Source organism: Gossypium raimondii, chromosome 10 (assembly GCF_025698545.1).
Source record: "Gossypium raimondii isolate GPD5lz chromosome 10, ASM2569854v1, whole genome shotgun sequence".
Taxonomy (NCBI): domain Eukaryota; kingdom Viridiplantae; phylum Streptophyta; class Magnoliopsida; order Malvales; family Malvaceae; genus Gossypium; species Gossypium raimondii.
The window spans coordinates 59,882,003-59,894,056 of NC_068574.1; the positions used below are offsets into that span (position 1 = coordinate 59,882,003).

The 12,054-nt window shown below is 35.1% G+C and overlaps 1 protein-coding gene across 1 annotated transcript; it reads right to left on the reverse strand.

Annotated features, from left to right (window-relative positions):
* Positions 1-409: 409 nt before the first annotated feature.
* LOC105778531 (ribonuclease MC) lies at positions 410-1,555 on the reverse strand. The gene is made up of 4 exons (XM_052622559.1): positions 1,522-1,555; positions 1,017-1,249; positions 744-933; positions 410-552 (listed from the first exon to the last, which is right to left on the reverse strand). The coding sequence occupies exons 1-4, from the start codon at positions 1,553-1,555 to the stop codon at positions 410-412; spliced, it is 600 nt and encodes a 199-aa protein (XP_052478519.1).
* Positions 1,556-12,054: the final 10,499 nt, after the last annotated feature.

A 12,054-nucleotide genomic window follows, 5' to 3' on the forward strand; every position in this document is an offset into this window, starting at 1 on the left:
CAATCAATAAAAAAAAAGAAAATCGAAAATTGGAAGAATAAAGTTATTATATAACAGCAGTAGAAATTATATAGAGAAAGATATTGAATGTTATGGGATTGGGTTTGGGTAATTTTAAATCTTTATTTAGATTAATGTTATTTCAAAATCAAATAATTTTGAGTTTAAATCATTTAAATTTATTGAACGGATTTTATAAAGATAAAAAACATATTGAAAATATGTAATATTAATTGAATTATTTTAAACTATGGCATAAATACTTGAGTCTCAAAATAAGCACTAGCTCAATAAAACGCATATGATAATTTAGAGTACTGTAATAAAACACATACTGATAATTCAGATATTACATTAAACATTTTTAAACATATATGAGACAATTGTGGTAAAGTTGACTATGGAAATTCTATGGGATCGGCTCCACTACTGCACAGGCCGTAAAATAAGCTGGAACAATTTTGGGGAGTTCCAAAGTTATGGGATGGCCTCGGTCTTCCATAACAGATAAACATCTCCCCAAGTAGTAGAACTCTAGCTCTTCTGTGTTTACTGCATGAAATTTGTAGAGATGCTCCTATAAGTCGGAAAGCTATGTCCGCAACTTATCGAACCGTATAGGTGGATCCACGTGTGAGTCCCATAGCTAAATCCCAAAATTCATTAAAACAAATAAGAGACAATAAAGTATATTAAACAAATAGGAATGTGAAGGGAAAATAAAAACAATTTATTCGATATACCTGAATTTAAATTTGTCCTAAGTTGTATGGCCGATTGGAAGTATGACAGAGGATGATGTGCAAAGTCGGAACATGTGCCATGTTTCATCCATTCCTTGAACCAAAACCCAATGTCTGACCCTGTCGATGTCAACTTCGGCCATAGTGTGGGCAATTGGTTCCAAAGAGCTACATCGCTTATCAACAATTGCTTTTAAATAAGAAACAAAAAAATTGATTAGATTACATATAAATTACTTAATAGTTTCAAGCGAAGAATGTATGTATGCATACTCTGAGATCTGATTGTGATGTCATAGGTTGTGGATTGGTGTAGGGATGATGTGTATCATATGGGGGCACCAGCGTGTCACGAGCGTCTTGCGCCCAAATTCCATGTATTTTGAATTCAGTTGGGATTGGGAGTTTACAGTTGAGAGTAGAGCTACAAACAGAGGGAGGCCACTGAAGTGCCAACTTGTAGAAGTCTACCACTTGAATTACTGGCGGTTGGGGTACTGCAAATGCTACCCATAATGAAAAATGATACAATGCATTTTTACAAATTTACAAATCAAAAGAAAACTACTCCATATATAGATATTACATGCATAGATGGTTGGGCTGAGATTGGATGCTTGTGCTTTGCAAGCAGCTGGTTTATGATCTCCTTTATAAGCTTGGCACACATATTTCACAAAATTTTCAAAGTCCTGCAACCATGAAATAAATATTGAAGTTACTTGTCACAAAATTTTACTTCACAGTCACACCAATAGAGAGAAATAAACAAACTCACTTGTCTGAGTGGCTGATGATTCACCACCACCCATGTCACATATTCACTCGTTAGCATATTGCAGCAGAAGCTGCATTTTATTAATTTGGAAATTCAATGTTAGAAAAAGCTAAGGAGAAGTGTTAATTAAATAATAAGACATGCAACCAACCTTATATCCAAATCCAGTAGTATAGCATTTGTTGATTATCTCCTCATTTGTTGGAAATTGGCCAACCATGCTGCTGTTACATTTTTTGGTTGAACTGCATACAGCTTGATGACATGTTGCAGCACGTATGCTTGCTGTAACAGCAAGGTTTTCTCTTTAGTTTCATTCTAATTAAACTAGTTGAAAATGAACAAGTTGATGACAACTTGATGCATTAGGTGTTGAATGACTAGCTTAGGTGGCTTGTTTACGTGTACAAACAATGTTTATCAAGTTACTAGGCTCCTTAGTGATAGTAGGTAGTATTTGGTGATGTATTTGACTATAAATGTATTGTTTTTCTAGTTGAATGAATGAGCTGAATGAGCTATCAGCCATAAGCTTCCTTGCTGCACATTTGTGAGCAAGTAAAAATGCTTCTTGCATCTTGCTTCATTGTTCTGTGCTCTCTGTTCTCTTCTTTTGCTGCTGCCAATGTTCCAACATCATTCAATCTCAGCTTTTCACTGCAATTTTTCCACAGTGCTTCAACGGGCCCCCCCTTTAAGCTTTGTTGCTCTGTGCAGCCAATGAATTCCAAGTGTTCTTTCTGCACCACAGTAGAGTAATTAAACACGAGTTGGAGACGAGTACAAATACTTATGGCTAATAGAAGTTACCACATCAGGCCAGAAATGGATGACACAACTATGTATAGTGTTTAAGTGGCATTCTTCTTCTCCATGGTGCACATTGTTGCATAAACTATAATTAGTTACAGTAGAAGAAAGAAATTGAACTTCATTAGTTAATAATGAAAATATATTAAAATGAAGAATGGAGTTGGAAACCTAGCAATGGATTTCAGCATTGCTCCAAGGGACCAATCTTAGGGTGGGTGGATGGGCGATTGGGTGCGGTGCGGTGCGTTTAGATTACTTTTTGTCTCACGCTACAGTATCACTACAGTATCTAATCTCACCGCCACCGTTGTTTTTACACTAACCGCAGGTAAACGCACCGCCCATCCAAACTCATCCTTAGATTGATAATGGTATGGAGGTCAGTGTGGAAGACCTTGACGAGGTCATTGGAGATAAAGGAGGCACAACGTGGACATAAACTTGTTTCATAGTACAGTGACACAGTAACCTTGTCATTAACATTATCTAAAGAGGAATGGGAGGGAGAAATAAGCATGAATATTGCAAGAGCAGCCATAATAAAGAAAATCAATGGTCGAAGATAAGCCATTATTGTTTAAGTGATAGCTTTTGCACAATGCTGAACCTCCATTATGCAAGGGTTTTTATAGTTGAGAATGGGGATGATGACTATTGTTTTCTTTCCCTTTCAGTAAACCATGTGACAAGAAACAATTAATGTTGTTGCTATATCTAATGCAGACAGGTTTCGGTAAACCATGTGATTATATAAGTTGTACACTTTTCTAAAATATTAATTGTAAAATTTATGGCCCCATACACACTGCATGGGCTGTTCTTATTTAGCTCAATTAATGGATGCATCCATCTTTGAGCAAAGCTCAAACTGGGTTCCAAAAGAAGGAAAAAATAATGCTTAACCATGTGCCAATTAACAATTTCTTTTTTAATTTAATCTTCTTTTTTGTGGATTTTTTCAACTCCAAAATACATTAAAACAATTCATTGTAGTCCTCATATGTTATGGTAGACTTCAACAACACAAATTTCATCTTTCATGTGGATTTTACAATATTCACTTTTTCCCCAACTTTATATTCCTTTCCACTTTATTTTAAACCATACTTGTGGACATTTATATAGATTTGTTAAAATAAAATAACTATATATGTCGTCATCTTAAATTTAAATTAAATAGTACATATTTTATGATAATTTTGAAGTTTAATGAAATAAAAAATTAAATTAAATTGTAAAATTTTCAAAAATCTAATGATAAAAATTTAAATATTAAGATAAATATTCTTTATGATATTGAAATGATATTTATATTTATGATAATGTTATTTATCTTTGTGATAATTAAATTTATCTAGCCATTTCAAAGATACTTAAGATTTTAAATTTTATTTATTTAAAATTATTAAAATTAATAATTATTTATGTGTCAATGTCTAGCCCATTAATGAAGGTCATATCACTTGGGGAAACTTATTTGGAGAATTGGATTAGATCGAATCACCCTTATCTAATCCCTTAAATCAAGGAAGTTGTATTAGATCGTTGAAGTCTTGGTTTCCAAGAATCCTTATTTACCTTGCTTCTTCTTATTATATTATATTTCCCTAGTTAATATGTTGTTTAGTAGGGATTGTGATAAATCGTTTCTATGTTAGCAAGTCTCAAACAACTCTATATAATTAAAAGGCTTGTATATATTTATGTACTTATAATTTAGAGCACTAAGTCTGATCAAGTGAGGAACTTCGCTTTGCAATTTGCTAGTAAAACCTTTTATATTCTGGTTTTACAAGTTAAATTCACAAGGTAAATTTAGTAGTGAGAGTTCTAGTCTTCAAAGATACAAGTGAGGAAATTGTCATGAGTGTGTGATAGATTTAGGATCATTGTGTAAAAGTTTTAATATAATAGATACTTCTCATTGAGGTAGGGTCTGAAAATATAGGGAAATCAAACTTTGTCTCATGTTTGTGTTTATTGTTTCAACTGCAATGTTGAGGAGTGCCCACTCCCTTGTCACTACTTCAAGAACGTAACTTATCTCAATTTCATTTTAACAATTGGTATAAGAGTCTACCACTTAACATAGCTAGTGGAGATCCTTGGTGTTGCTAGATTCGAGCTTTGGGAGGTCCTTTTACATCTTGTACTCCAAAGTTAGAGGTTGACAATTATGCTTACTAGAAAGCACATATGAAATCTAATTGCTAACTTTAAAATTTTTGAAAAAGTTCAAATGAATACTTGAGAAATTTTAGAAATATTTATCTTCAAATAAATCATGTTTGAATATTTAATTTTGACTTGATATATCACTTGGAACCAGGATTTGACACTTTTTTCTAAGGTGTACCTATGTTATTTTGGTCTAATCTGGTACACCTATATTTGACAAAAATTTATGTTTTGGTGTCCAAAAATAAAAATGTTAACTTTTAGTGTTTAATTCAGGTTTAATAAAAATTTGTTATTATTATTTTTAATATTTTTGTGATGTATATGCAACTGGAAGTCTTGCAGAAATTGAAGGGCAATCGTTAGAAGAATTAATTCATAAGAAACTAATTGTTGCATTATCAAATGTAAAAGGAAGAACTTATAAAGGTAATGTTTCCTTGTATATAAGCATTTTAAATATATTAAACTAATTTCAATAAAATTATCATCAAAAGGGTTTTTAATTGACTACATCAGTCCATCCTTTGATAAAAAAGCAAGAGAGCTTGGAAAGTTGTAAAATCATTATGATAATTATGTATATAAACTAGGAAAGATTACATTCAGTATTTATTTGATCCATCTTTAATTAGTTGACGTATTATATGACTCATATGCTCTTGTATTCCATTGATTGGAATTAAAAAAAAAAAGAGAGACGTACTCTCGATGATGATCCAGGTAAGTGTTCATCCCAAGCACCTTAAGTTCTTGGGTGGAGGGATCAAATAAGACTACTTCATAATTTATCTTTAAAAGAAACATTTCACCATTTTTCCAAAACCGTAATGGTTTGACAACTCCAGGAATAGATTCAATACCGAATTGCTTAGTCCATACTTCTCCATTCATAACCCATAAATCAAATGACATGTCAATTCTTTCCACTGTGTAAGTAATAACACCAAGAGATCCAATAAACACCAATGCCTCGAAGATATCGTTTTGTGGATAAAACCCAACAAATTCTAGGATAGGTCAAACCGAAAACTTCCCATTAGCTATGTCAAATGAAAGAATCAAATGTTTTTCATAAGGAGTGTTCCCCGTTAATGTTTGCAAAAAAAAATCCATCTAAGTAATTATTACTGAAATATAAATCGAATGGTCTATAATTAGGAGATGGAATTTCCTTCCAAGAATCACATTTAAGAGAGTACAACTCAACTTGGGACATACCATCACCACTTGAAGTTTCACATTCACTATCAACAAAAGAAAGAGTAACAAATCGTATAATTTTGTAGTCATCAGTTTTAGAATCAAACTCGAAAGCACCGCAGTCAAAATGAACAAAGTCACAAGTAAGGCCTGGGTAGGTAAGGCGTTGGACTGAGGATGGAGGAAGGATTTTAAATTCTCTACCTGATGGGTTCCAAATGGCAACCTCCGTATCATCCATGCAAGGACTATGTAAACAAAATAATCCGTGACGAGCACCCCAAACATAGGGGGTATCGTGCATAAAAAAAGGAAAGCAAATGTTTTGTTTTACTAAAAAGTTTTCATCTTTTTCAACTGAAAGTTGAGAGAAATAAGGGATGTTGGCATTGGCATCAAATCGTTGGAGAACGGGGTTAAGGTTGTTTTTAAGGTTGTTGTGATAATGCTTGGAAATGAAACGAGGAGTTTGAAAAGAAGAACACCAATACTTACAGAGACAGTTGAAACGAAGAAGGGACTTAACTGGAACTTTACACAGAATTTCCATAACCAAAGCTTCTGGCACTTCAAATCTTGGCATCTGCATCTATGGTAACTATATTTTCCTAAAAGTTAGGAGTCATCTGTAGTGGCAACCTTAACCTTGAAGAAAAAAAAAACATAAAAGGAAAGTATTTAATACATTATTTACATGCATTTTTGAAAAAAATTTCCTTATTTTCGTGTAAAAGATAATATTTACTCCTCGTTCACTAACCACAATCCAATAAACTTGGAAAAAAACAAGGCAAATTGATATTGTAGGAAAATCAGTTTCATATGATATTTATAATTCATAGCAAAATGTTTAAACAAATGAGGTAAGTTAGTAAAACGACTCTCTCTCTCTAACAAAAATTTAGCAAACTAGTTGAAAAACTTATATGTTATCTATTAAGTTTAATATGAGAGATCTTTTGTCTTGAGCATCGGATTGAATGACTCCTAAAAGATAAATGTATAGCTATGATTGACTGCATTGACAGTAAATCGGGGAGAACCTAAGTAGAATAGATCTCGAATCCGTTTATAGATTTATTCACTTCTGACATAGCTTAGTCTTGAGTGGTTGCTGGATTATGTATGCCTGACTAGGGGTGAACGTTCGATCAAATCAAATCGAATGGAAAAGTTTCGAGTTAATCGAGTTGACGAATTATATTTTATCATCTTAACTCAATTTGAAATTTTTTCAAATTGAGTCGATCAAGATGGAATCCGAATCGAATATATTTTTTTGGGTTAAATCTGAGGAGATCGAGAGTGAAAGTCTAAAATTGAATCAGGTGCAACTTTCAGAAGAGAACAATGTGTTATGTTTTAAAAATAAAAAATTGACTGAAGAAATTTCATATGCGAAAGAATTGACATTTGTAACTACTGTTGGGTTTAAGAATCTAGTTGGTGAGATAATCAGGCTTTCAGTTCAAAATGTGAAGTTGGAAAAGGAATTATTGGTAGCGAGAAGATCTATTATTCAAATCATAAATGGTGACAACACAAGACCTTGGAGGAAGGGGTGGTAATCTGGCCACTCCCATGACTTTTCTAGAGTAGCTGGTGATGTTTTTGAATTGTGGAATTTGGATTTGGATGTACTAAAGATGGAATTCAAGGTCAGGAAACAATTGGAGGTAGCTCTTGAAGCAGTACTAGTAAAGAAGGAATTCATGGAAAGCGAATAATGAAGAAACTAGTTGATTGCAGGTCAAAGGATGAGATGTCAGATATTTGTACAAAATTTTTTATGTTAGTCGATTTAAATTTCTTAGGCATCTGCAGCATTTAAGTCTGGAGGAGAATGTTAGTGTCTTAAGAGCTGTAAAAGTTTTATTAATCCTAGGGAGAATTGTTAGCTTCTTAGTAGTAGTAGGAGTTTAAATTTCTGTTGAGGTTGTTACTTTACGCATGTATATAAGAGCTGCTGGGTTAATAAATTCAATCATCCCTTTCATTCTTATTTTTCTTTGTTTCTGTTAGTTCTCTGTGAAAACCAACAACAACATATCCAAATTGGCATTATGGTGATAAACCAAAACACTTGAAATTTGAGAGTGTCAGTTTTACAAAAAAGTTACGCAAATCAGATCAGTGGCACACCAAAATCAGGAAAATTACAAAGGATGATTTTGATGGACTAAGATGTAATTTTTGAAAATATGATATCAAATATCAGCAGTATTGTTTACTGAAGCAATATTAAAGTTCAAAGATACTTTCTTGATATTGTATCAAATGCTAAAGTTCAAGGAATAAATCCAACGAAAATATAAGAAACTAATTGTTTCATTATCAAATGTAATGTTTCGTTGTATATAAGCATTTTTTCAATAAAAATTATCATCAAAAGGGTTTTTCAATTGACTACATCAGTCAATCCTTTGATAAAGAAAGCAAGGGTGCTTGAAAAGTTGAAAAGGATAACATCTTAAACATATAAACCAAATGTTAAGAAGCTCACAAGTGATTGTAGTCAACATAAAGTGCACATCAAGAGAAAAATGCTCATTAGGTCTTACACATTTATGTGCAACTTCCCTTTCCATCATCATATTTAGTATCTACTTGATCTATATTTCTATTTAAATTCTTCGATGCATCTCCAACTAGTTGTCGTATTATATGATCCTTATGCTCTTGTATTCCACTGATTGAAACCAGGCTCTCAACGTAAAAAAAGAGGGAGACATACTCTCGATGATGATCCAGGTAAGAATTGATCCCAAGCACCTTAAGCTCTTGGGTGAAGGGATCAAACAAGACTACTTCATAATTTGAATTTAAAAGAAATAGTTCATTATTTTTCCAAAACCCCAATGGGTCGACAACTCCAGGAATAGATTCAATACTGAATTGTTTAGTCCATTCTTCTCCATTCATAACCCATAAATCAAAAGACTTGTCAATTCCTTCCACCGGGTAAACAAGAACACCAATTGATCCATTAAACACCAATACGCTAATATTGGTTTTTGAGAAAAACCCGACAAATTCAAGGATAGGTGAAACCGAAAACTTCTCATTAGCCATGTCAAATGAAAGAATCATTACTTTTTCATAAGGAGAGTTCCCCGTTGCTATTATCCAATAACAAATTCCATCTAAGCAATTATTACTCAAACAATAATCTAATGGACTATAATTAGGAGATGGAATTTCCTTCCAAGAATCGCATTTAAGAGAATACAACTCAACTTGGGACACATCAGGACTTTCAATTCCACATTCACTATCAACATAACAAAGAGTAACAAATCGTATGAATTTGTAGTCATCAGTTTTAAAATCAAACTCGAAAGCACCGCAGTCAAAAAAAAACATGCTTACAGGTAAGTGTTGGAACACTGGCAGCAGCAAACATCAAACAAAGTTACAATACAGTGTTAGCAAGACTGAAGCAAGAAGAATCGAAGCAAAGAAAAGCAAAGCAAAGCAAAAATGAACAAAATCAAATACTCAAAGAAAGTTATGGCGATCATTTTTTTATTCAAAATTTGAAAATAAAAGGAGTTACAATTTGTTCATTTGACGATTACCTACTAATCTAACGCCTCCACTAATTTACAACCAATGTAAGCTTAAGTCAAATACAAAATGAGTGACATATCAGCTTTTACATCACTATCTAATCACTAACTTAATCTTACTAACTATTAAAGCTAGTTGCAATTAAACTGAACTAAATTACAACAAAACAAAACAGCAATGCCGGTTGCTTCATTTGGTCCAAAAACCATTCGTGCGCACCAAGCAAAGTGAGTGAGCTCGATAGTCTGCGATCTCGATAGTAGCATGCTTCTGGCTCCATGTTGCATTGCAGTCCAGCTTTCAACACTCCTCCTTGGACTATATGCAACACATTCCAATTGCACTTCTCAAAGATTCAAATCGAGCGACCCTAAGGGTTTGGTCATTATGTCAGCCAATTGTGCCCCTGAGCTACAATGCACAAGGCTGACTTCCTTTGCTTGTTCACCTCTCTAACAAAATGCGTTTGATTTTAAAATGCTTAGTCTTACCATGGAACACGGGTTCTTGGCTATTGCAGCTAGAGATGATTATCCACCCAAATTTCGATTGCTTCATCTTGAGTTTCATTAAGGTCATGAAGCGCTTCCTTAGCCAAATGGCTCGATTAATCGCTCTCTTGCAAACAATGTACTCTGCTTGGTGTGGATGAAACAACAGTTCTTTGCTTTTTGAACTCCAAGAAAACATCCCGATCCAAGTGTAAAGAAGTATCCCGAGGTACTCTTCATGTCATCAAGGGATCTGCCTTGATCCTTTGTCGAGTAGCCTTCTAGTTTCAGTTGGTTCCCACTTTCAAACATTACACCAAAACTAGCGATTGCCCTTGATGTATCTAAGGACCCTCTTTCTTTGCTTTCAAATGTGCTTCATTGCAACAATGCATGAATCTCGATAACAGTGACACCAAACATGATGTACGGCACGGTTCTTTATTAGATACAACAGACAACCAACTAGGCTTCGATAGTGCCTCTCATCAACCCTCTGCTTATCACTACGCTAGTCGACTTTTCTCCTTGAGCCATTGGTGTCTTGGCCGCTTCTGATTATGCATGCAAAATTTGTCTAGGATCTTCAAAGCAAATGAGTGTTGGTGATGAAGATACCTCGATCGATGGTGCACTTCCATGCCAAGGAAGTAAGTCATGATCCCCAAATCATCATCTCAAACACTTGTCGCATTTGGACCTTGAACTCATCAATGAGCTCAACTTTGCTCCTGTCACAAGCAAATCATCTACATACAAGGAGACAATCAGCAAGGTTTCATGTTCGACCTTTTAACATACTGGGTAGGTTCACTAAGACTCTTCACAAATTCAAGATTGGTCGTAAGCATCAACTCTGTCATACCGGGCCCTTGGTGCTGTTTGAGACCATAGAGGCCTTTCTCAACTTGTACACTTTGTCTTCATGTCCAACAACTTCAAAACCTTCAGTTGCTCGATGAAGATCTCTTCCTTGAGAAAACCATTCGAAATGCTGATTTGACATCCGGTTGGTGAACTCTCCATCGCTTACGAAATGCTAAAGCAAACAATGACTTAATTGTATCGATCTTGCCACTTTGGAGCAAAAGTCTCTAGGTAGTCAACACCATCTTGCTTGATCAGTAGCCCTTCACCACAAGCTGGCCTTGTGCTTGTTCGATGAGCCATCAGCATTGTACTTGGCCCGGTACACCCATTTAACTCCTATGACCCTCTTGTGTTCAGTCGCTCACCAACTCCCAAGTCGATTTTTGTTGATCATTTCCAACTCGGCTTCCATAGCTTTCATCCACTTACATTCTTAGCGACCTCTTCAAAGTCTGAAGGTTCAATCACAGCAACATTGCACCTCTGATAGACATCAGCCAAAGTTCTAGTGCCCCTCACTGGTATGTCATCTACAACATCTTCTCCTGGTCCCTCTTCTATGGGTTCAAGAACCAAGTTCAACTGGTCCATTTCGGACATGTCGACTTCAACACCATTCCAATTCCACACTTTTCCTCATCAAACTTTACATCCACATTGACTAAGACCTTCTTTCTGTAGGATCATACACTCTATAGCCCTTCTTGTTGCTGCTGTAGCCAACAAAGATTCCTGGAGTTGCTCTGCTCTCAAGCTTGGTCCTTTTCTCTACTGGAATAAGTGCATAACATACACAGCCAAACACTTTTAAGTGTGTTACCACAGGTTTGACTCCATGCCAAGCTTCAAAAGGAGTTTTATCCTTGACTGCTCGAGTTGGCAGTCTGTTGAGCAGATACACTGAGGTGTTGGCCGCCTCATTAAAAACTGGCTTGGAAGCTTACCTTGAAACAAGAGGCATCTGGCCATGTTCAGCACAGTCCTATTCTTTCTCTCACAGACTCCATTCTGTTGAGGAGTATAGACTGTTGTGAGCTGATGGTGAATCCCAGCACTGTCACAAAGCTTCTGAAATCTCTCAGACACATATTCAGAGCCATTATCAGTCCTCAAGGCTCTAATTTTGCAGCCTGACTGATTTTCAGCATAAGCCTTGAATTTGCAGAAGGCTTCAAACACTTCTGACTTTAGCTTCAAGAAGTAGACCCAGCACAACCTTGTTAAATCATCTATAAACAGGGCAAAGTATCTGTTCTCACTGATTGAGGGTGTTCTCATAGGGCCACAAACATCAGAGTGCACCAATTCGAGCTTGTTTTGAGCTCTCCAAGCCTTGTCGGCGAGGAAAGGTAGTCTAGCTTGCTTACCAAGCTGACAAACCTCACAAACATTCCCATTAACCTCAATT

Bases quoted from the DNA above. Each gene is read 5' to 3' on its own strand.
- LOC105778531 (XM_052622559.1), bottom strand. From the start codon at position 1,555: ATGGGTGGTGGTGAATCATCAGCCACTCAGACAA. The intron at 934-1,016 runs GTATGCATACAT...CTTATTTAAAAG, and splicing joins CATCACAATCAGATCTCAGA to CAATTGTTGATAAGCGATGT. The intron at 553-743 runs GTATATCGAATA...AATTTCATGCAG, and splicing joins TAGGACAAATTTAAATTCAG to TAAACACAGAAGAGCTAGAG.